Source organism: Danio aesculapii, chromosome 14, assembly GCF_903798145.1.
Source record: "Danio aesculapii chromosome 14, fDanAes4.1, whole genome shotgun sequence".
In the NCBI taxonomy this organism is placed as follows: Eukaryota; Metazoa; Chordata; class Actinopteri; order Cypriniformes; family Danionidae; genus Danio; species Danio aesculapii.
In genome coordinates, this window is record NC_079448.1 from 51904687 (window position 1) to 51930588 (window position 25902).

At 35.5% G+C, this 25902-nt stretch overlaps 1 protein-coding gene across 1 annotated transcript in view; it reads left to right on the forward strand.

The window, feature by feature from the left end:
• Positions 1-1585: 1585 nt before the first annotated feature.
• The window catches only part of tspan17 (tetraspanin 17), a 54973-nt gene continuing 30656 nt past the window's right edge, over positions 1586-25902 (forward strand). The window contains exon 1 of the mRNA XM_056471747.1: positions 1586-2053. Within this exon, the coding sequence (XP_056327722.1) occupies positions 1946-2053 (108 nt within the window). The 5' untranslated portion in view covers positions 1586-1945. The remainder of the gene's footprint in view (positions 2054-25902) is intronic.

Genomic DNA, 25902 nt, shown 5'->3' on the forward strand with positions numbered 1-25902 from the left:
GTTTTTGTTACTCTTGTGTTGTCTTCCTCTTTTTAGCTTTTTTATTTAATATTTTCCCTAACGTATACATTTGGCGCTACTTATTTTAGACCGTAGTCATAAATTATTTTGTTAGATAAGCTCCAGATTTGCCTTCTGTACTGACTAATCTAATGTATATGCACAAACAATACCATAATAATATTGTAAAGCATCCTTTATGAAATATTAATTTAAATGAAAGATGTGTGAGCGGTGTTTTTATATATGTTGAGCACTGTAATACGCTTTATGAAATTTAGCGCCTGGTAAATAGCGCCACCTATAGGACTAAAATGGTTAACACAGTTTTTTTAAATGTCTAAAATCACTGCAGAGGATAAAACAGCAAGATTTGCGTTTAGAATAATATATCAAATATTAATAAAAGGCGAATACATACGATTACTTATTAAATAGAACAAATACAATCGAACTTAGCTACAACTAATAAACACCACATCTGTGCAGACACAAGCTATACAAGCTTTTCAATTAAAAACCTTTACAAAAAAATATTTCAGTCTTAAAAATGGTTAATTATTTGGAAATAATGATAGATTTGTGTTATTTAAAAGCACTACAAAAATAGTCCCCAGTGACGTCATGGTACAGTTTGTTCCTTTGTAAAAAAAAAAAAACTAAAGTATTTTCCTGACGAAACAAAAACGAGAAGTAAAACGTCCGTAAATTAATTTCAGCTTTCAGAGGCGTGTTTATATTATGTTTCGATAAGTTGTACATGCATTTAAAACAGTAACATGTTTACATTCTCCACATACACCAGCAGTGCGGCAGAGATGCTGCGTACAAGAACAGCTCCACCGCAGCAACAAGCAACCATCAATAACAACAATAACCGGAAATCACAAAATAAAAGCTCCCATTCGCTGTCGAATAATTTGTGAGTTGATATTTATGTACACAGTAGTCAACATTTGAAGTGGAACCCCACCTTTAATCGAGGTCGTCCTAAAACAACTTTGAAAAATTTTCGATCTACTTCAAGTGTTGACTGCATGTCAGTATTTTCCAAAACCAATAAACAATAGAAAATATTAAATTTGAAATCATTTACACACAAGTTATTGGATATTACATCATAAATACAGCCTCTTTTTGCGGGGTAGGAATTATTACGTTAAGCAAGATACTAAACAGTAATTGTAAGGAATACAATTTATTTACAGTCTATTATATAGTATTCAAAACTAAATATGTTTACAAACAATTCTTTGAAATTTAATGGTAAGCCACTATGAGGTAAGTCATAGTTAACAAAAGACGATCTACTCAGATCTCGCCCCTAAAATTACTTTAAATTCCTCTCAAAATAATACGTATTAAATATTAATGAACAAAAAAATCCTTATTAAATTACAAAATACAAACAGATAAACTGATTGTATTATTATAGCATTTGAAAAACAAAAAAAGTCTCCAATATTTGTCGAATAAAGATGATTCTGATTGAAACGTTGAGCATTTGTTATTGCGAAATAAATTGGGACTTTTATTTTGGCAGATGTTCAGTTAACAGTGCGCCCGTGCTATGGTCGCGGTGTCGCGCTTCTCTGCACTCGCTGGATTGTTTGATAGCAGTGGATTGTTTTCTTCGGGACGTCCAAAACAAGGTTAAAATATCCAACACATCTCATGACAGCAATCCAAAACAAGCGGGGATTTTCATGGGGGACCAGGGGCTTTAATTTCCCCACCCATTTAACCCCTCAGCCGTTGACTATATGATCAAAACGGAGGAATTCGGCTGTGAGGAAAAGCGCTTGTTGATGGTGCATTGTTGTGGTTTGCGATGTGTCGCTGGCTCGCCGCCTTTTCGGCTAAAATATAGACAAATGAATCGTTTTCGGCTAGTATTTCTGCCTTTTGGTGTAGTTTTTCGGAGCTGATCGTGGATTCGACACAAATGAATCGTGGCCTGGACAAAATGAGCAGAAAACAGCATCACTTTAAAGGAGCAGAGGTCAGCTGCTGTGTCAAATACTTCTTATTTGGGTTCAACATCATATTTTGGGTAAGTTTGGTGTTCATTTCCTTAGTATTGTGACTCTCAAACTTATATCAATTGCTTCTATTATGTGTTTCTATTGAAAAACAAGTTAGGCTGGATAAACTGTTCATTAAATATCATCGAATATGAATGTGTTTGAATTATATATTTTATTTTGGATGTTATTTTCTTTCTAAATGTGAAGTGATATGATGTGGTATAACTTTATTGTAAGACTCAGATCTGAAATTGTTCTTTCATAACACTGTTAGACACTTTTTAAAAACAGACAAGACCTTTTCATACACACAGACAACAAACAAAAAACAAGACATAATTCACATACATAGACAGAAACATGACAATTCACATAGACAAAACATGACATTATTCACATGCATAGACAAAACATGACAATTCACATACATACACAAACAAGTCTTAATTCGCATACATACACCAAAAAACAAGACATAATTCACATACATAGACTTAATTCACATACATAGACAAAAACATGACATAATTTACATACATAGACAAAAAACAAGACTTAATTCACACACATACACCAAAAAACAAGACATAATTAACATACATAGACTTAATTCACATACATAGACAAAAACAAGACATAATTTACATACATAGACAAAAAACAAGACTTAATTCACATACATAGACAAAAAAAAAAGACTTAATTCACATACATAGACAAAAAACAAGACTTAATTCACATACATAGACAAAAAAAAAGACTTAATTCACATACATAGACAAAAACAAGACATATTTCACATACATAGACAAAAACATGACATAATTTACATACATAGACAAGAATATGACATAATTTACATAAATAGACAAAAAACAAGACTTAATTCACATACATATACAAAAAACAAGACTTGATTCACATACATATACAAAAAACAAGACTTGATTCACATACATGTACAAAAACAAGACTTGATTCACATACATATACAAAAAACAAGACTTGATTCACATACATATACAAAAAACAAGACATAATTCACATACACAGACAAAAACAAGACTTAATCGACTTGTATAGAGAAAAACAAGACATAATTCACATACATAGGCAAAAAACATGACTTAATTCACATACATAGACAAAAACAAGACTTAATTGACTCATATACAAAAAGCAAGACATAATTCACATACATAGACAAAAAACAAGACTCAATTCAATTATATTGACAATAAACTAGACAAAGACAAAAAAACATGACATAATTCACATACATAGACAAAAAACATGACTCAATTATATTGACAATAAACAAGACATAATTCAAAACCAAGGCTTAATTCACTTATGTAGACAAAAGGCAAGAGATTTAACACACATAGACAACAAAACAAGACATAATTCACATACATGGACCAAAAACAAGACTTAATTCACAAGCATAGACAAAGACTTAATTCACATACATAATACAAGACATAATTCACATACATAGACCAAAAAACAAGACTTAATTCACATACATATACAAAAACCAAGACATAATTCACATACATTGACAAAAAACAGACATAATTTACGTACATAGACAAAAACAAGACATAATGCATATGCATAGACAAAAGAAAAAGAAAAAGCAAGATATAATTCATATACATAGTCAAAATAAAAACAAACAAACAAACAAATAAAACAAGACATCCTTGTGTTGGATTCACACTCATTCCATGGATATAATCATCAGTTTCCCATGGGAATGGATTAATGTTGGATTTCACAGTACCTTTTCAGGTCTAAAGAATACATCCCATTGAGAAGCCTGGGGAGATCAGGGTAAATAGGATTATCCAGGTCTCATTTGTTGAGCGAGCTTGGGTCAATTCACAGATTACCTCACACCATTCACCTTTTACATTTTTATGCTGGATATGGAGTCTTCAGAAAAACAGATTTTTCTTGTTCTTGTTGTGATTTCAAGCAAAACAGATTGTATCAGATCAATCATGGAGGTGTTGATTAATGCTGAATCCACGCGAGTGCTTTCATCTGTTGATCATGTTGTTGTTTTGTACAGTTCCATGAGACTACATAAATACTTTTCTTAGTACTCCCCCCCCAAAAAATAACACTCATTCTTTTACTCACACTCGACTGGTTATAAATGTTTATGTATTTCTTCTGTTGAACACATGATATTCTGAAGGATGTAGGAGAAAAGCCGATATTGACATGTATCGTAGGAACAAAAAATTCTGTGGATGTCAATGATTTTTTTCCCAGCATTCTTTAAAGTATCTTCTTTTGTGTCCAACAGAAGAAAAAACTCAAAACTGTTTTGGATCAAATGGAGGATAAGTAAATGATGACAGAATTTTAATTGCTGTGTGAACTGCCCTTTTAAGTATATAAAAATAATTTCTAAATGATGTTATTATGTGATAATTGCCATGCCATTTCAAACCCATAAACTGTATTTCTTTTATATCCAATTAAAGAAGCTATGATTAATGTAGATTGTTTCCACATAATCACAGTTTATACTTACTGAGCTGCTACTAGAAGCTACTAAAGCTACTAAAAACACTGTTTTATGAAAAAGCAGTATGTATGATTTATGCAGGAAAGTTACGTTACGCATGTAAAGATTTTTATTTGTTTTGGCCTTTTATTTACATGACAACTGCATTTTAGGAGATTGATGAGGCAAACTTTTGAAAACGGCTTGCAAATATATATATATATATATATATATATATATATATATATATATATATATATATATATATATATATATATATATATATATATATTTATTTATTTATTTATTTATTTTTTTTTTTAACCTTGAATTTTCTCACTGGAAATTAGTCAATTTAGTCTTGCTGAAAAAAATATTGTGTGTTCAGAACAATTTTACTATAATATTTTACTATAATATGACACATTTGTACATTTTGACTCAAATCTCTCCCTTAAGTGACTCAAAAGTCCTAAATATGTTTCTCCATTACATCATTATAAAAAGCCGATCTTTCCACTATGGTTTTAATGTGATATATTGTGAGATTAAAGGAAGCACTTGGAGCGGGAAGCTTCCATGAGTCACTCCTGGGGTGAACAACAGATCGCCTGGAGCCTGATCCTGTTCAGCTTCATGGTGTCATAAATCTCAGCTTAGTCTCTTTTCATTTGTTACTATTGAATGGGCTAGTGAAGACCCTTCTGGAAGGCGTGCTGGTAATTGGTGCCCCCTCATGCTTTAATGTCGTCCCGTCTGAAATGTTAACCTTGCATAATGATCCGCTGCCCCTGGAACAGCCTGCCCTCCTACTGCCATTGTTCCCACGTTATTGAGAGGCTGTTGTGTTTTGTTGTACCTTGCACAGCAGCGTTTCACTAAACTGTGGCCAGAATGTCAGCGTATACTCCTGGAAGCTGAAATCAATCCTCTGCTTAATGTTTTAGCTAAATTAAACATTTAATTTTGTTCTTTTAGATGTAGTTCACACTAAACCAAAGCTGAATCTTAGAGTTTACTTAAAAGTGAAACTTGTTCTCGTTTTTTACTTAACTCATTTGCTCTTTGAGTTTGAACAAAAGTCAACATACTTCATTATAGGGCTGGGCGATTTGGTCAAAAATCAAAATCTCATTTTATTGAACATTTTGACTTGATTATGATTAATAAACTATTTTTTTATTACATTTTTTTTTGCCCTCATAGTTCACAGACAAGTTTTGTACAGTAAATATGCTCACTTATTACAAGTGAGAGATTTCTGAATGAAGGGTGCAGCATTGCTAAAATAATCTGTCTATGATTGTTTATCGAACATCAACGTTGAACAACTGACTTTAAAACCCACATTACCTAAAATAAATTGTTATTGTTAAATATTGAAATAAATATCTTGCACTTTTGGAAATAAAATAAATTATTTTCATTAAAAGTAGAAAATAAGCAGTTTCTCTGCTAAATAAAGTAACTCTTGTATATCCTGTAAATAATATTTTAAACACTGCATTTCTTACATCTTCTGTAAATAAATATTTTAATGTAAATTATAAGTTGATTGTAATGGAAAATATGCCGTCTCAAGGCATCTCTGGCGCAGCATCCAATCATCGTCAATGTAGTGCACAGTAAGGCTGAAGAATAGGTCCATCGTTCTACTTGACTAGAGATCAGATGTGGCTGCAGAAGTATCAACAAAGCGGGGTCACATGACTCCACACTTGGAAGGCAAAGTAACTGAAAAAATCAACCTAAAAATTGATCGATTATAGGTTCTGAATGTCGATTTTGATTACTTGGATTAATCGTCTAGCCCTACTCTATAATTCAGACAAAAACAGTGAGTGCTTTGTCTGTCTTTTTTGTTTGATCAACATTATTAGCAGCAGTTATTTAAGGTTACTGTCACTTCAATGGTGTGTTCACACCAGACGTGGATGAAGCGTCACGCGTGAGTGATTTACATGTTAAGTCAATGCATAAATGCACTAGTCTGTGCTATTCATGTGAATGACACGATTCGTGTGAACGAAGCGGTAGGGGATATTGAGCGTTTGACGTGCAAATCACTCGATTTGGAAAATCAGAACTTTAGCGGACATTTGCATCACGTTAAACAATCAGGAGCTTGCTCTGGTAGAGCTATGATTATGATGTAGCGCTTGTTGTGTGTTTTGAGGGGGAAATTCTCCTGCCAACATGGGACAACAGCTCATCTAACTGAGCATGGCTCAGTCAGAATTATCGATGAAAGCTTCCATCATCACAGTTTCTGGAGGAGTTGATGAACTCGCAGAGCTTGGTGCACCTCTGAAAGAATTTACAAATCTACTGTTTTTCAGACTTTTTAATGCACATAAACACAGCTACTGTCAATAAAATCAGTTCGATTCACCTTTATTTGTATAGCGCTTTAACAATGTAGATTGTGTCAAAGCAGCTTCACATAGAAGGTCATAGTAAATTGAAACAGTGTAGTTCAGTTTGTAGTGTTTAAGTTCAGTTCAGTTCAGTTTAGCTCAGTTCAGTGTGGTTAATTATTCACTACTGAGGGTTCAACACTGAAGAGCAAATCCAACGATCCACAGATCCTGAACCATGCAAGCCAGTGGCGACAGCGGCTATGGAAAAAACTTCGCCAAATTGGCGAAGGTGAAGAAAAAACCTAGAGAGAACCAGGCTCAGATGGGCACGACCATTTCTCCACTGGCCAAACGTTTTGTGCAGAGCTGCAGTCTCAGCGGCGGAGGCTGGAATCTGGACTTCAGCGAAGACTCGTCTGTCCCTGGAGCGTCACAGGAATCAGTCTCATGCTCTCCACTCCTCTATGACCACCACAGTAGCTGCTCAGGATACGGCCTGGTCCAGGATATGGAAACCTTGGGATCATCTCGTTGCTGGTCTTGGATCGAATCAGTGGCGCTGCATAGACTGAGGGCCTCAGGAAGAGTATCCCCAGGTGGAAATAGAGAATAAAGAGAATAATTAGTGTAGCTGCTGTTCATAGTATATATAAATCTCAAGCTAATGTATTGAACACCTTATGATAGCAATTATGAAACAAACATCAAGACTTTTTATACACATATACACTTATTTATTTAACAACATACTCTACATACCAGTTTGCACATAACAGCTGCACATATAACGTTGTATATAGTAATAAACCTGTACATACACTTGTCAATTTGTATATTTGCATTTATGTTTGTAAAATATATTTATTATCTGTTTTTTGTCTTGTCTCTGTAATTTTGCTGCACTGTAGAAGCTTTGTCACGAAAACAAATTCCTTATATGTGTGAATAAATCTGGCAGTAAAGCTCTTTCTGATTATGATAAAATTCATGTTAATCATTAGCAACGAAACTAGAGTCACCGGGCAGAAAGATGCCCCACCCATGACGCGAATCTGCATCTATTGTGAAGTAAATTTCACACGTGAATTTGAGTTCTCACTTCAATGTTTAGGCGTCTTATTTACACGCACAAGCCGTGTCTGGTGTGAACACGCCATTCAAGGATCTAAAATACTGATACTGAGTTTGTTCTCCACTGTTTATGAAAATTACAGTCATTCGATACTTCTAATTGTTATTTATTTGAGAATTGTTATAAAATAAATCTAAAATAAAATAAAAATCTGACTAAATATTGAACTTAAATGTGTGCATTAATAACAGAAGTTGAAGTAAAATGAATAAAAGACTTAAACTAAGAATAAAGCTAGTGTTGTTTTAATGACTACAACCAAAACTGCCAATATAAAAGTCAGTTGAATGTATACGTAATGCCAAAATAACATTGCATGCTTGAGATTGTAGAGTTTTTTAGTGAACGATCATGTAAGAACTACATCTGAAAGAATTGCAGTGGTTGACTTTACTTTGAAGGATAAAGTGTTTCTTTAAAGCACATTTTTAGGTGAGGTCAGGGTGTTGCTATGTGATTGTTAAGTGTTCAGACTGGACATTGCTATGTAGTTGCTATGGTGTTCTGTGTGGTTATTTACTGGCTACTATAGAGACAGCTGGATTTTCTGACCTAATCATTGCACACGTATTACCACTTTTCAACAATTTCCACAATTGGAGGTATCATTGGTGTTTACAGGACAAGTGCTTTTGTACGCTCAAATCCCTTTCCCAAACATATGAGTAATAGCATCAATAATTAAGTCTGATCTCCTTGTCAGTTTACGGTCCCCTCGTTGCGTCTGAAAGCCTTCTTTTGTCTCTGGACTCCTTTTGTCTTTGCAGACAGTTTGACCCCTGTGCACCCGTACCGTCTAATGCCCGTCTGATTGGTTTAAAGTGGAGACAGTCTGATCGGACAGAAACCTACCTGATCCCTAAAGAGCGCTCACTTCACTAGCTTTAGACTTGTCCAAGTAGATGGCCTGTAATTACAGACGCCTCGCTCTGTAATCGCAGTCTGATATCTACTCTGGAGGCTTCGCAGGGACATATTTGAGTTCCCACCGTCAAACCTCCCCCTTTCCACCCAAGCAGCCTTTAATTCTTGCCTTTCTTCTCTTTCATTCGGTGTCCTTGCAACTATAGCTGCACAATATATTAAAAAAATTGAATTTATCACAATAATAGTTGATGCAATATCCGTATAGTCGAGAGATGTGATGCGTTAGATTTATTTTATGTGCCAGATGTGTTGCATTAATAGGTTGTTTTTCCAAATTTAGCCAATCTTTACTATTTTTGTCCTCGCCTCTCCTGTTGGTGCACTGCTATAGACCATTTCAATGTGGTCATGCCATTGGCCATTTGCTGCTTGTCATCAAACTATTTCATAACTGTAACAAGAGAAAATTCAATCATAACTTAATGTTAAAACAGCTATCATAATTTTTTTTATCAATATGTGGCTCTTTTTGGATTCTCAGAAGCTTTAGAAATTAAAAATGTAAAGCAGGAAATAAATTGGGACCATTGTTTTTGTTTACATCCCTGAAAATGGTCTATTGGTTGGAGTGTACTAAAGGTGAACTTAAGGTGTTTTCACACCTGCCTTATTTAGTTCCTTTGAATCACACTAGAGTTCGTTTTCCCTCTTGGTGCAGTTCGTTTGGGCAGGTGTGAATGCAGCAATCGTACTCGAGAGCTCACCGAGAGCGGACCAAAAAAGCCGCCTTGAAGAGGTGGTCTCGGTACGCTTTCAAACGAACCCTGTAGCGATTCGTTTGTGAAGAGAATATGATCCGAACTAAAACAGACCCAACCGTTGACAGCGCTTAACCAACAGAGAGAGAGGGAGAGGGAAAAACATTACCTGATGGATCGTTGGTAATATTTCCGCAAGATGACCATGTTGCAGTTTAGCAAAATTAATTCACGCCTCCTCCTGAAGTGACGTGCGACGCATTAAAACATTGTTTTCCAGCCGCGCTTCATTCTCAATGTATAGTTTGTCTAAAGTGATGTATACAAAATATATAGTATACTATGAGCAGGGATACAATCAGTCAGCGCAGTTGTAGCTCCATGGTAAAAAGCGATATATATTCTTATACATATATTCCTGTCTGCTGGTTTGTTTACTTGAGGGAGCTCCATTTTCATTTTCCAGCACGTGAATTCTGAACAATCGATAAGCAGTTTAGGAACTTTGTTTAATAACATCTGGCCAATGAGAGATGTGGATTTTGTAAGATGACTGCATTTTGGTTCTTTTCATCTGGTTCGGACCAAAGCCAGCAGTGTGGTGTTAAAACGACCCAAAGACAGCAGAAAATGCTACAATGTATCATTTATTGACCTTGATCCGGACCAAATGAAATGAACTACAGAAGTGAAAGCACCGTAGAGCTGAAAATAAACACTAATGGCGGGAACCGAGATAATAACCGAAAATAACAACTGCCAGAATATTTGCTTTACACTGAAAAAAATTATTCAAAAATCATTCCTTGCATTTACTAAATATTTTTTTTAAGTTGAGTGGTTGTAAACAATTTATTTGGGCTGAATTTAAACAAACAAATTAAGTTGAACATTGCTCAATTTAATTTGTTTGTTTAAATTCAACCCATATAAAAAGTTTGCAACACTTTTGCAGACATCATTTTTTTTCAGTGTAATAAATAAAAACCTCAGCATATTAGGGTTGTCGAAAGTATCGACTTGGGTACCAATCGGTACTGTACTTAAATATTTCCATTTCCCTGCTAACTTTTGAGCGCTTTTTGGCTAGTGTTCAAATGCTCAACAGATATGAGAATGTAAACAGAACGTGAACTGATAACCTTCATGGCCATTCACAGTCATAACCAGTGTTGGGGGTAGGACATTATAAGTAATGTGCGTTACATAATAATATTACTTCCAAAGTAATGAGTAAAGTAGCGCATTACTTTTAAAAATAAGTAATACTATTTGAGTTACTTTTAAAAAAAATGTAAAAAAAAAAAAAATGTAACGACTTACTTTTTATCTTGGCTAATTGGCTTTCACTATATTGATTGTGGAAAAAAAAGACCTTAGTCAGGTTGAATCACACACTCAATGATAGAGCATGCTGCGAGGGAACAGACTCGCACTCATCATCATCATCAGGTCTTCTTTTTCACAGCAGATGAGTCCGTGTACTGTTCTAGTAACCGAATAACTCGGTATATTGGTTTATTTCTAATCAAAGGGGCATCTGGTATTTTAGTATTGAAGATGCAACCGTTTCATGACAATTCAGTTCAATTCATTCACGAATTGCCCGTCATCACTATAGACAGTTAGAAACAGAAACAATGACAGGCTGGAGACATACATTTTTGCAATGGATTTTTGTTGTTTTGAACTCATCGAAGAAAAGAAGTGGATTGTTGTTAAGTGTAAAACTTTTGACAACTTCAAAAAACAGGATATCGAAAACAATCAAAACAAAACTAGATACACCCACACTCACGTCCAGCTTAACAACAAATTATTGACATTAGTTCACATTCTCCCGGTCAAACAGTTCATTCGACTAACCTAAAAAAAGGTTATTGCTTTTATTGTTGAGGAGATGCAGCCACTGTCTACTGTAGAGGCGACAATGATTTTTTAAATATAGTAAGATTTGTTTTGTCCTTTGGGAAATGATTTACACATTTGTTAAGGCCACGTGAAGCAATTTATTCAATGTATAAAGCTCAAAGATTTATTTAGATTTGGGGATTTTTTTTATCGTCTTACTGTTCATTTTGTTATTAAACATTTTAAAGGTTTAAAATCTGTTTTTCCCTTATTAAAATTTATTTTATGTTAGTATTTTAACATTTAGAAAGTTCTCAAAATATAACTTTATCCTACATTTTTATTAAAAGAAAATGAAGGTGTGGGTTATATAAATGCAGTTAAATGCAGAGCTTCTCTATAAAAGGGAACAAACACCTGCAAGAGATCAAACCTCAGCCAGGTGAGGAAAAGGTTTGCAAAAGTAACTCAAAAGTAATATAACGCATAACTTTCCATAAAAATGTAACCCAATTAGTTACTTTTTTGGGGAGTAACTTAATATTGTAATGCACTACTTTCAAAAGTAACTTTCACCAACACTGGTAATAACTGTTGACCTATTCAACAGCCCTAAAAATGTTCGTTACTGAACCTGTTTGGTACCGAAGTCGATACTTTTGAGAACACTAATCTGCAGAGATTTTCATTTCTACAGTCATAGTAGGGCTGCACATTATTGCAAATCTGACATTTCAATGTTTCGTTTTTCTGATATATCTACTGTGAAAGGAATATAATTCCAGCAGATGACTATAATAACTAAATTTGGAAGGAATTCATAATTTTATATTGATTGGGATGATTTTAAAGGACATATAATCTGCATGAATCAAACAGAGAGCATATTCTGAAGAGTCCAACTGTATTCAGATACAGAAATTAATTAATCAAATGTAAATAAATGTATAGTCTACATTGTATAAAATTGGTAAAACTACAAATGCTATAAATTATTATATATCTTGCAGTCACAGCCCTTAAAAACAAATCAATAAAGCAAATAAAAAATGTTCACTTTATTAGGCTTAAACTTCATAGTGACTCCACAATGTGACTCAAAACTCAAATCTCCTAAAACTGAGCTGACATTGCAGTTTCTGCGATGTGAATATTGTGAATATCGATGCAAAAACGAAATATTGTGCTTAATTTATAGTGTTTTTAAGCCTCCTTATTCAAGCACTAAATCCTAAGTTTAACTAGCACTTGTATGTATTGCCTCTTCTTGTTGAATGCTTCCTCAATTTTAAGTTGCTTTGTACAAAAGCATCATGCTAAGTGACTAAATGTAAATGTTATTTGATTTAATTTAATTAGATCTGAAAAATGTCCTGTATATTTTAGTATGATCATTACATAATAAAAAAGTAGCTAATAAAAATGTGAAATGGCAAGGAGATTTTTTGTCTCGCAATACTCAGCAGCAGAATCACATGTTGCTAATTTTCTCAGTATCCTCCAGCCCTACTTGCAGCAGGCCTCTTGTCTTGTATTCAAATGAAGATGTTTGGGGGTGTCTGAGAGGGACGTGCTGTTCCCACGGTGTCTGAGGGGCCCCGAGTGTGAGCCACGGCCTTCTGTCTCTCAGTGAACCCCATTCAGTCTCTCGCTATGGAGCTGACAGAGCCATGCAGCTATTGTCAAAAACACCACCCCTGACTGCTGTGTTAGTTTGCATGCTTGATTGTGGATAATATAAGACGCAACATGTACAATCTTTTCATTAAAATATACAAAAACCATTAGAACTGTGTTATATTCTGCTTGCTTGTGTAGTTACAGTATCCCTAGTCTCAGGCCATGTCCACACATGTGTATGGGTGTTTTTATAAACTGGATTTTTCCCACTTTCATTTTTAAAAAGGTCTCCGTCCACATGCAAATGCAAAAGCACAGACTGTGATGCATATTAAGGGGTGGCGATAATGACCACCAAACAGGGAATTAAGTTTTTGCACAAGTAAATTGCATACAAATCAATGCAAACGTTAGAACAGAGGGGGATTACCGTGCCGCTGGAGAATGACAGAAAATATGCAATCTGTTTGCTGCAAATGTGCGTAATTTTGGCTCTTTTGCATCATCCGCGTTTGGTGTGAACACGGCCGTGTTGGCCAATCAGAAAGGAAAACAGGGCACACACAGACATAATGAGGGGACATTTTCAGGAAACTTTGGTTTCAGTCACATGACACTGCATTTTCGTGTGGACAAACAGCGAAACTATGTAGAAAATAATGTGAATTTGAAAATATTCTACAGCCTCAGACGTCACGCCAATCACCACCCACAATCCGCTGGCTAAACGTCTGATGCATATGGCACACTTTTATGGAAACGCTTTAGCAGATCCTCAGTCGTCCTCTGTTTGATTTAAATATAGAGGATTTCATGAGTCGAGTGTGCAGCAATTTTTTTCAGCTCGTCTGTAAAAAAGTCTGAGCGGATAAAAACAGTGGGTTGTTCATTCTGATGACAGTGCTCATCAATAAACGTAGAACTTTCTGAGACATTAATGAATCAGTGCTTTAATGCCTGCACACCCGTCTGTTAATGTGAGGATCGCTTTATGACTATGAGCATTTAGCAATTTGACTTAAATGCTGGATTATTGAAAGCATACAATACTTACTGCATAAATGCTTTAACCCTTTATGTCGACAAACACACAGGTATGCTTATATTCAAATTTTTTTTAATTGACCCTTTACTAAGCCTCACCCAAAAATCGCCACCCTCCAATCGTGGCTTAGCAACTGTAGCTACGCGCAGGAGCTCTGTCAAGCTTTCAAGCGAGGAAAACAAGCCAAAGCGTTGTACATATGGATTGTGCAAATCTGACACCCGGTATCCTAAAAGCTTGGACGGGATGGTGGAATTTTTTCCCTTTTTCAAAACCAAAAACCCAAGGAGCGAAATGCCAGCGTGGATCAAGTTCTGTGAGGGGCGCTAAAAGAGCGGAGATAAGTTGGTTTTGTTTTCGATATTCCTGACACATTCAGTGATAGATGGCAATAACTCACACACCTCTTACCCTAAACAGATCTAAACTGTGTTTCCTACAAAAATACAAAGCAGGTTCTGTTTCCCAGCCATCTTTTTCTTTTTTTCCGCTCTATTATGAGCACTGCTCCGTTTAAGCCCTCGCAATAGTAGTCATACTAATAGCAATCATATTTCCATCTGTTTCAAGCAACGGATATTTGAAATTACATATCAACAGAACAAAACGGAGATGTGATCACAATCTGAGCACTTGCGATCAATATACTTCACCCGCAGCTGTTTTTCAGTCATTTATAACCCTCATGTCCATGTCAGAGCTACAATTCATTTATGTTTTCATCCGTTGTTTAGAGATTTAGCCATTGGTGACGATGTTATAGCAGATTAGTGTCTGCTTTTATATTTGGTGTCTGATTAATATTTGCTGGTAGAGAAAATCTATTTGTTCACTTGTGCTATTTATACTTTGATTTGCATTTCGGTTTATTTATTTCCTCCACTGAACTGCAAAATTAGAATAGAAACGGTATAAAAAGCACACAAACATACTGACAGTTATAGGTGCTGTACATTCTTATGGGTCAATGATGCTAATATTCGGCACAAATCCATCAATTTCCCCTTTCTAGCTGTTCTTTCTATGAATGAATTATGTAGAAGCACTGTCTATGCATGTTTCCTTGTCAGTTAGTAACGCTAGATTTCATTGCACAACAATTAATCAATCAGGCTTTTTGGCTAAAAATAGAGAAATCACGGTTTAATGTTATTATTAGATCATTTTTAAATGTCACCTCTCCTTCTGTGCATGAGCTAAGCTGTTGAATTGTCAGTGTATGAGGTGGCTAGGCTAACCTACCTTCAATTTTGATTCAATTATTTTCTAATCGGTTGCCTATTATGTGGTGAATATACCCCTGTAATGCATACTACAGTCCTTTTTTGTCTGGCTTTCTCGGATATCTCACCTGTTTCTACAGATTTGATAAGTGTGTGATCAGTGTCTTTGTTTGTATATTCAGAGGAAAAGTTAGTTGGTATCGTCAGCAGTACTCTTTCAGTTTTTAAAGACATGCTTTAGTCAAAATAATTTAGTTACTACGTTTACAGTAGTTAACATCATTACAATATAATAGGCTGAATGATCCGCTGTAAATGCTGCTCTCCGAATGTAAACATGTAAACACTTTAATCAAACAATCGTGTAGGATTTTTACCGCATTTTGTGACGGGATAGTCTATACACCCACGGCTTTCTGACGATACCTACCGAGTGCCTCTAAGTTACCAAGAAATGCGGAGTTTTTTTTTTTTCTCTCAGCGACGTGTGGTATCAAATATTGCATTAAACCTACACTCTTCCAGCAGTTCCTCACATCCAATATCTTGTTTGTCTCGGGGGCATGCATGATACGTTCCTGAATGAGAGTGAAAGTGCCAAACTGCAGTTAAAGTTGACAAATTAGGAAATAGGCTAATAATTCGATTACTGATGTCCATGTAAACGCAGTCACTGTCTTTCTCCCCTGTGTCTGTGTTTGTTTTGTCTCTGTGAAAATCAGCACATGCCCAAACAGAAACTCCCATTTTCCCTCACCCAACACTCCCATCTAAACGAAGCTGGGCTAACCCACTTTCTTGACTTTTTTCAAACTAGAGGTGTGAAAACATCCTGCTGAGGCAAAGGGGGTTTCGTGACCCTTTAAGATTTAGATTAAGGCCCCGTTTACACTAGTACATTTTAGTTTTAAAACGGCGTTTTAGAATGAAAACGATCTGCGTCCACACTAGTGTTTCTCCCAGCAATTCTGAACAACTCTCCATCTACACCACACCACTGAAAACGTACATCATGTGACCACACACACTTTGGCATGCGCTGGAGCATTTCTAGCCAGATGAGAGCTGTGCTCATCAGACTGTTGTTCAAGGATCTACTGCTGGATCTAATCTCACTATATTTGTTAAACGTGATATTTAATTAATCTTGTTGTCTATATCTAACAACATATTCCCAGACTTTGGTCTTTTGAATCTATTACTTGTTCTCAGGTAACATGTTTTGGCTGAGCGCAAAGATAAGTTAATAGTTAATGTAACAATGTACATTTGGTACATTGACTGAATGCTTGCCTTTATTTCCTATAATGTATAAACTTATTGTACGTTATACTTTTATAATGGCCATTATTGATTATTAAAACTGATATTCAGCAAAAGAGAGGGCATGTTTCGTATTTTCTATGAAAATGAAAGGAGGCAGTAATGTTATAGGCTCCGTTTTGTTATAAATATGCACACAGTGAAGATGGCGCTCATATAAATATGCTGCTACACGACGCCTCAACATTTCTGCTGTCTGTTAAGTTGCTAATATCAAAATAAAAATAGGCAGTTCCTTTTATCATGTTTTCATTTTATTGTTAAGAAAGTCGAACAACGCACGTAGCCAGGATGATGTGAATAAGGTTATGAAGTACACTGTTCCCTTTGAAGATTTACCCGACGTGTCCTCAGGAGTCTATTTTCCATATCAAACTTGCGAAGTCTGAACTTACAAGGAGAGGATGCAGGACTGAACTGTGTGTAGGCTACTTATTATTGAGGAAAAAGCTCCAATCAGCCCTGAGTCCGTTTTCAGATGTCTCTGTTTTCCCCTATCCACACTGAGACGGAGCAGCAGCGTTTTGGAATAAAAACAGCCTCTCCAGCGTTTTCAGAACGCTCCGTTTTCGGTGCTCAACTTTGGCTTAATGTGGACGGATGGCATACCGTAGCAAAACTTACGCGTTTTAAAACTAAACGTATTAGTGTAAACAGGGTCTAAGTGCTTTATGATTATTTGTTGTTGCATAGAATTTTTGCTGTGTGAGTTTTCTCTCAGATAGATCAAGTAAAATTGAGTTTATCATCATTATTGACCTATATTTGATCCTGATTTGATATATTTTATCGGCCTAGTCTTAACTTGCGGCTCGTGTATTGTGCACAATGTGCATTTCTGATTTCTGACAGAGACCTAAAGTGTTTATTGCGTGTGTTTGTGTCCTCTCTTCAGCTCACGCTGGGCTCATGTGAAGCTTTTGTGTTTTTGTATGTTTTTCCTTTTCATATCCTCCAGGTTCATACGGCAGATGGGAACCACATGTCCGTTCCCCCTCTTCCTCTGTTGCTCTGTGAGGGAGTTTATTTCCATGCCATTTCCCAGCAGGCTCTTCTCTCACTCGCACACATTGACTCATTCTCGCTAAAACACTGATGAATCAAGCCAGAGTCACTCTCGCTGTTCCATCAATTATTAAAACTGACTCTAACATGCAGAGATTGAGCCACTGCTGATGTCCAGCAATTATGTGGGAATCACAGAGTGCTATTGTTTTTTTGTATGTGTGCTTTGAAATAGACTAAAGCTCACATTTCGGGTGAGATTTGTATCCTTGATGAGGTCTGGAAGTCATGTTTGAAACCTATCTCCGGCATCCTGTTGGAAATGCTGAACTTGCTATCATTATTTCCATATTTGAGGCCAGTGAAATATATTTCGTAACCATTTAGATCCCAAAACAAGCTTTCGTTATTTGTGATAAACCTAAAACAAATGTTATGAGGACCCCGCTAAATTGCTTAATTTTTTTAGTTGAATCAAATCAACTTATTTCAGTCATCTTAACTTGCATCAATCAAACTAGGCATGCACGATATTGGTAAAAATGAACATTGCAATATTTTTTTTATTCTGCGATATACACTTACTGGCCACTTTATTAGGTACACCTTACTTGAACCAGATTGGACCCCCTTTTGCCTTCAGAACTGCCTTAATCCTTCATGGCATTGATTCAACAAGGCACTGGAAATATTCCTCAGAAATTTTGCTCCATATTGACCTGATAGCATCACACAGTTGCTGCAGATTTGTCGGCTGCTCATCCATGATCCATGTGGCTCGTTCCACCACATCCCAAAGGGGGTCAGTTTAGAACAGTGCACATGTATAGCAATTGATTATGGTTTATACTATTTTTGTGTGTCCATGTGTTGTGATATGCTTTTTTTACTTTGTCTTATGCTGCCTGTCTTGACCAGGATTCCCTGCTTGAAGAGATATTGTATCTCAATGGCAGATTCTTGGTTAAATAAATAAACAAATAATTATTGTGAAAATTGCTAAACAAATTAACTCGAATTGAATTGAAATAAGTTAAAGCAACATTTAAACTATTGGTTGTCTTGAAGTTTTCTGATATTTTTTTAGAAAGTAGTTTTTTAGGTTTTTCTGCAGAAAATCTGAGTGGTCTTTGTTCTTACAGAATATGTGATTTAATAGGGTGTTGCCTTGCAGTTTCTAAGGTTTTCTGAGTTGTGCAGTTGCTTGGGGCTTGCTCAAATGGATAGAGCAGGCAAAAGTAAATTTTAACCCACATGTTTTCCTAAACTGGATTGACCTTTGTGTTTTGTGCACACAAAAATAAGCTGTTTTAGACCGGAATGAAAAGTAGGGAGAGTTTCAGTTTTATGTTATTGTCTATTTTTTTGTTCAACAGAAGCAAACAAGTTTAACAGATTTGTCACAAAACGAGAGTGAGATTTATTTGTCGATAGGGGAAAACCATAAGTCAGGCCATTAAAAAAAGCTACTAATTATGAATTATAAATTGAGGATTTGTCTCAATAATATCAATTCATCTAAGGGTGCAGTTCTGCGTCATCATAAAGGTTTATCATGCGTTTTAAGCTGTGACAATTATTATATGATTTAATATGTTCAAAAACAATGAGACTTTAAAAAGCATTTAATAGGTTTTTGACTCAGATTTTTTTAGATATGAAAGCCTCCTGTAACATCTTAAGTACAGAATTGAGCTCATTTTTGCAATTTGTGGTGATTAAAATGTAAACAATTGTAAATGTAAAAAAGCTGCTGCTTTCAGAAAGTTTCTTTGTTGCAGACAGACTTTCCAAACTTATATGTTTCCATGTAGTGCAAAAGCTTTAATAAAGATAAAGATGCCAGAAAATGGCTCAAGCAGAAGGAAAGCAAAAGATCTTCTTATGAATGTAGCAGCTGGTGGAAAAACGGTCAAATCACTGAGAGTTTAAGCCAAGAGTTTATTTGCGATAATACAGAGATGCTCTAAGTCTATTTATTTATTGTTTAAAAATCATTGAGTGAAAAGTACATACAGCACAGTGGGGGAAATAAGTATTGAGCACGTCACCGTTTTTTAGGAAACTCTCAAATGGTTTCAGAGAAAGAAAGTCAAGCTGTAGGATGGCCCAGCCAATCACCTGACCCAAATCCAATAGAAAATACAAAATAAAGCTCAAATTTGATAGACGAGACCCACAGAAGCATCAGGATTTTTACACTCTGTTGAAGTTTGTGAAACAAAAATCCCAACAGAGTTAGTTAGAGGTGCTTAAATCAGTATTGATAATAAAAATTTTACGAATTATAACAAAGAATAAAGAAATATAACAAAAATTACTAGCTGTATTAAAGTAAATTTTATGAGAAACATCTTCAACGTACCTGAGCAATGCATGTGGCTTCCTTCTTCACACGAGAGGCGTCTTTAAGCTGCCAGCACCAAAAAAAAAGCCTTTTAGACAAAGTATTGATTACATTTTAGTAGTTCAGTACTTTCTCCTTGTGTCATTCCACTGTTATTACACATAACTGTTTATCAGATTTGTTTTGTTTTATTTTTATGTTTGAATTGTTGGGTTTTTACCAAAATCTGGCTTGATTCCATGTCAGCAGCTCCTTTAGAAATATTATTCCCAGGAAAAAACCTGACTTGTTCAGTACTTATTTTCCCCACTGTATATACTTAAAATTTCAAAGATAGTGAAAGAATTTTCACATTTTCTTTTAAACTTTTAAAACATGAATAAGAGAAGACAAAATAGTAAAAATAAGTAAATAATAAAATAATGACAAAAAAATAACGTAACTAAATAATGAGCCAAAATGGATTCCAAAAAATGGGTCAAAGATACAAATGGATTTATTCAATAGGCAAATTTAGAATTGAATTGAAAATATAAGTAGAGATGTGCAGATCCGCATTATTTTTTAACACCTCTATAGTTATGCAGTGGCACAAAGTTAGACCTCCTTCTTGACTTCACACGGAAACGGCAATGCATGCGGCATGACATTACTTTGCCGGCATTTCACCCATAGCATCTCTGCAACAAAGTAGAACACGGAAGTGGAAAGCGCGAATATGTCCGCGGTCTGGAAATATTATAAAGTTGATGACAACATTGCCATAGCAAACTGTGAGATATGAAACTTGGGATTCCCTGCTGGGTATTTTAAGTTGAAGTATATTTACTGTTGCACTAAAGTCCAAAAGTGAAGAATTGAAGTAATTCTTTGCTTGAATGTTCAAGCTACCTCACAGAAGTGCTTTGTTTGTTAACAGAGTTGTTGAATGTTAAAATAAGGTTAATTAAATAAAAAATAAGGAACATCCTGGATCCGTTTCTTCGCTCTTCTTTACACTTTATGTATTAAAGAAGTTTTGGCTCGGGTTTCGGTATCGGTAGATACTTCAAATCAAATGATTCTTACTTGGGCTTGAGGACAAAAAAACCTGATTGGCACATCCCTCCAGATTAAAAAGGGAAATTAAGGAAAATTCTAAATGACCTATGTGACTTTTTCCAAAAATTAGATATTATTGATGTTAGTCTAGGGGGATGGTAGGGTTTGACATTCAGGCGTAATTTAAAATATATTTATACAAACAGTGAATAAGTGCAAAAGACAACCAAAATAAAACCAAACTTGTGATTTTATTTATATTTCCCAAAAGTGAACAAAAACAACGAATAAATCCAAAATAAAGAAAATAAAGGAAGGCAAAATATACTATTTACAACATTTACAACACTGAAACAAATACAAAGACAGGAGAGCTGGCAAAAGGGACGTGGGCGGCACTAAAGGAACGAAAAGAACAAAACCCAAACTAAATCTAACTTCCCAGAAGCATCTAGCTAACTAACTATGTAAAACAAAATAATTGGCACGCGAAGAGTCTTCCGAGACCTGACTGTCTACTCTATCTATCTATCCAAAAGTACAAGGGGTGGCGCTCGCCCCTAACCTAATGTACTATACAGAAGAGCAGTACTAAGTGTTGCAAAATGTATGTCACGTGACCTTCTTACCTGTCCGCTTCGTCCAAGCCTCGTAAACAACGTTAAACAGAGAAATGGAGTGATATACAAATAACAGACGGATAACGAGCACACAGAAACGGGCAACAACAAAATACACAGTTAGACGGGTTCTTTCGTAACGCAACGCAACAAGAAAACAAGATAAGAAAGGGAAAAGAGAGAGGCTGGTGAGTGGTCTGGCGCGCGCTTTTATGATGGGTGGTCTTTGCTTATTGGATGTGATGTAAGAATGACGTAACCGGGGGAGAAATGACCGACAGCTGAATAGACCAATGAACGGAACCTGTGAATAATGAAAGCAGATATGGGAGAGCAGAGCGAGAGAGAGAAAACACAGAGCACAAATAACACAAATATGTAACAATATATTGACTATATGTCAGGAACCGGCCAAAATTTGGTCACATTTTATTTTAAGCCACAATTTTCACTACTAATAGTTTATTAACTATGACTTTAGATAATGGTCAAATATTATAAGTCATTTTTTGAAATTATATTCGCAAAGCAATCTAAATTGCAGACAAACAAAATATTGCAATGTCAGTTTTTTCCATTATCGTTATAGCCCTATTTCCAATAGTTTTAAAGTACCGGGTACCTTCTGTAAGCATCTAAGCAACTGTAAGAGATATCAGCTTTCCTCTGATTGGCCGGAATAACTAAATAAGCTGTTCAAGAGTACTGAACGTTTCTTAATCCAGACTTTGCACGTGGACGTGACCGAACCTGGCCTCTCCGGATCAGCGCTCAGACGATCTAGGCAGATAGGCTGATGTCTTTATGATAGGCATGAGTGCTATTGACAGCGAAAGTGTGTGTGCAGTGGATGACTGGCCTTTAGCTCTGTCGCAGCCATCCATTGGATTAGCCGAGACCACAGGGAAATGGGATTATGGGATTTGCGGCTGCTGATACCCGACCTCTGACTCTCACCTTCCCGCTCTCACGTTTTCTCTCACGCTGGTGTTTCTGTAACCTGCAGTCAAACACACACCGCTGAGAGCCCGGCAGGAGTTTGAGAGGGAATCCACAGGTTTTGGGATCGCATTAGAGCTGGAGATAAATCAAGCATCTTTTATTGTGTGGTTTTGCCCATGAAAAATTGGATTTTTGTTGGTGGTTTGGCCTGTTGACTGGTGCATGTGCCTAAAGGGATCCTGTTATGCTTCGTACACTTTCAGCTTAGCACTTATACTGCTATTTGAGCATTAAAAACCTATATATTTATAACAATATTAAGCCTTTTCTGAAATGGAACTTAATTAGATATTAGAACTTTTCTGTACTATTTGTTTATATAAATTAACCAGATAGGACGACAACTTTTTTTACATTTTAAAGTATTCACTACCTGAAAAAAGTCTTGTCATGGATCACAGTTGTAAGAGCAACAAATAATAACTGGACTTCTAGTTGATCATTTGGAAAAGTGGATTTCTCTGATGAATCATCTGTTAAACTGCATCTCAATCATCACAAATACTGGAGAAGACCTACTGGAACCCGCATGGACCCAAGATTCTCATAGAAATCAGTCAAGTTTGGTGAAGGAAAAATCATGGTTTGGAGTTACATTCAGTATGGGGGCGTGCGGGAGATCTGCAGAGTGGATGGCAACATCAACAGCCTGAGGTATCAAGACATTTGTGCTGCCCATTACATTACAAACCACAGGATAGAGCACATTCTCCAGCAGGATAGCGCTCTTTCTCATACTTCATCCTCCACATCAAAGCTCCTGAAAGCAAAGAAGGTCGAGGTGCTAAGGGATATAGCCCAGTCACCAGACATGAACATTATTGAGCATGTCTGGGGTAAGATGGAGAAGGCGTTGAAGATGAACCCAAAGAATCTTGATGAACTCTGGGAGTCCTGCAAGAACGCTTTCTTTGCCATTCCAGATGACTTTATTAATCAGTGATTTGAGTCATTGCAGAGATGTATGGATGCAGTCCTCCAAGCTCATGATGGAGTCAGACACAATATTCATTCTGTCTCCACTGCAGCATGACTTCTATACTGGACATTATTTCTGTTCAGTGACAAGACTTTTGTCTAAGCAAAGTCAGACCTTACTGTCCTCATGAAATCATTAATAATCAAGACATGATCATATTTTTTTGTGGTCAAATAAGTGTAATCTAGAGGCCTTTACCTTTCATATAAGCCACTTCTGATACCAAATGATCAACTAGAAGTCAAGTTATTATTTGCTGTTCCTAAAATTCAGATAGGTGACGACTTTTGTTATATATATATATATATATATATATATATATATATATATATATATATATATATATATATATATATTATTTTAATGACTTATAAAACACTTTTCCAAAAAGTAATAATGTTATATTAGCAAATAAAATTCTAAATGTATTGTAAACATTGCAGTTTCATATATTATCATATCTATTACAAAAATAAGAAATTTTGGGTAACACTTTAGTTTAAGTACCAAGTCTTATTATTGACTATTAGGTTTACCGGTACTATGGTAGTATTGCGATATTATGGCTACACAAGACTGGCGGTGCCACTGTAGTTTGTAAACGGTAGTATCGTCATTAATAGTTTATCTACAATAGATAATTTTGCATGTAGAAAAATCACTGAAATGCTCACACATTTGTGCATCAATAGAACATTTTATTTTAGAAGTTTGTGGAGCTAGTTAAGGTTGCAAAACTGTGTCGAATTCCAACACAATCTTACAGCAATTCGTAACTTTTTGATTTAGTGGCTAATTCGTATGAATTCGTACGATCTAATTCGTACAATTTAGTACGGTTTGCTCCTCCCCCAATGACGGTTGGGTTTAAGGGTGGGGTTAGGTGCCACGCCTCTTTTTTTTTTTAATCGTACAATTTTGCACAACTGAAATCGTACGAATTAGCCACTAAACTGACAAAACGTAGAATACTTACGTTTTTTCTCGTGAGGTCAGGCTGAGAATTCGCACCTTTTAACACACATCTTATCAGTTAATTTCTGTTCCTGTCAAAATGATTTAGTAGCTACAACAACCGTGATAATCTCTTAAAAAGAATGACTCACAAAGTGAAAGTACTTTGGATTGTTACCTGATAAGACTGAAAAAAAAAAAGATGAAAAACCCAAAATAGCAACAAGAATCTTTAAATCTATTTTTGACCACTTCATATAGCCTAATTTTCATTTGATATAATTTGTACTTTATTTTAATGTATTTGTTGTTGGTCATTTATCTACAAGGTAGAAAAACAAAAAGAATGAAAACATTTTAGGTGAAATGACATGCAAATACTACTTTTTCGATAAGGCAATTATGAATTAAATTCAAGTAGGCCTATTATAGCATAAAATATAGTATTTCTGACAATTTTCTTTATAATTTGAGTTATGAATTACAATATCACAATACTACTTGGTATTGTGATACTTCAGCTGGTATAGTATCATAAGATGGTTAATGGTATCGCGACAACCCTATTGACTAGCGCATCACCTGCCTATTATTAAGATGTTTGGATATTAATACTTTATACTAAATTACATTCTCTGAATGATCTTATTCTATGTCCCTAATCTTATCCAATACTTGAGCCCAATTCTACTACCTTAATAACTATTATTGATTAGCAAATTTAGAGTGTGTTGAGGCAAAAGTCAAAGTTAATGGTTTATTAATAGCGAAAAATTTGATCAATTATTGGCCTGTTGCTGACATATAGTCAATAATAACTCTTTTCCGGAAGGAATGTCAAATAATCATACAAGATTTTCTCCTTAATATTTATTTTCTTTTGCTTTTCGGAGACCTGTTCCTTTAAAATGGGACAGTTGATTTAGATTGGCTTCAGATCCTGCTGGATACGTGCCACAATTGTAACATTTTTATTCCATAAAGCCCTTATGAAAAAATCTGGTTCCTGTAAGCAGTGGCATCCAAGTGATTTCTCTCATTCAGGTAAAAACATGTCTTGGCTTCTCCTCAATGAATTTTATGCCAACGATTGCAGTGCATGCAGGGAAATCTGCGCATTCCGGATCTTTGGTTGAAACTCAGCCCAGACAGGTTCGCCCACAGCAGTAACCTCCTGTATTTATGGGAGCGTGAGTGAATTGAATAAGTGGCATAAATGTGATG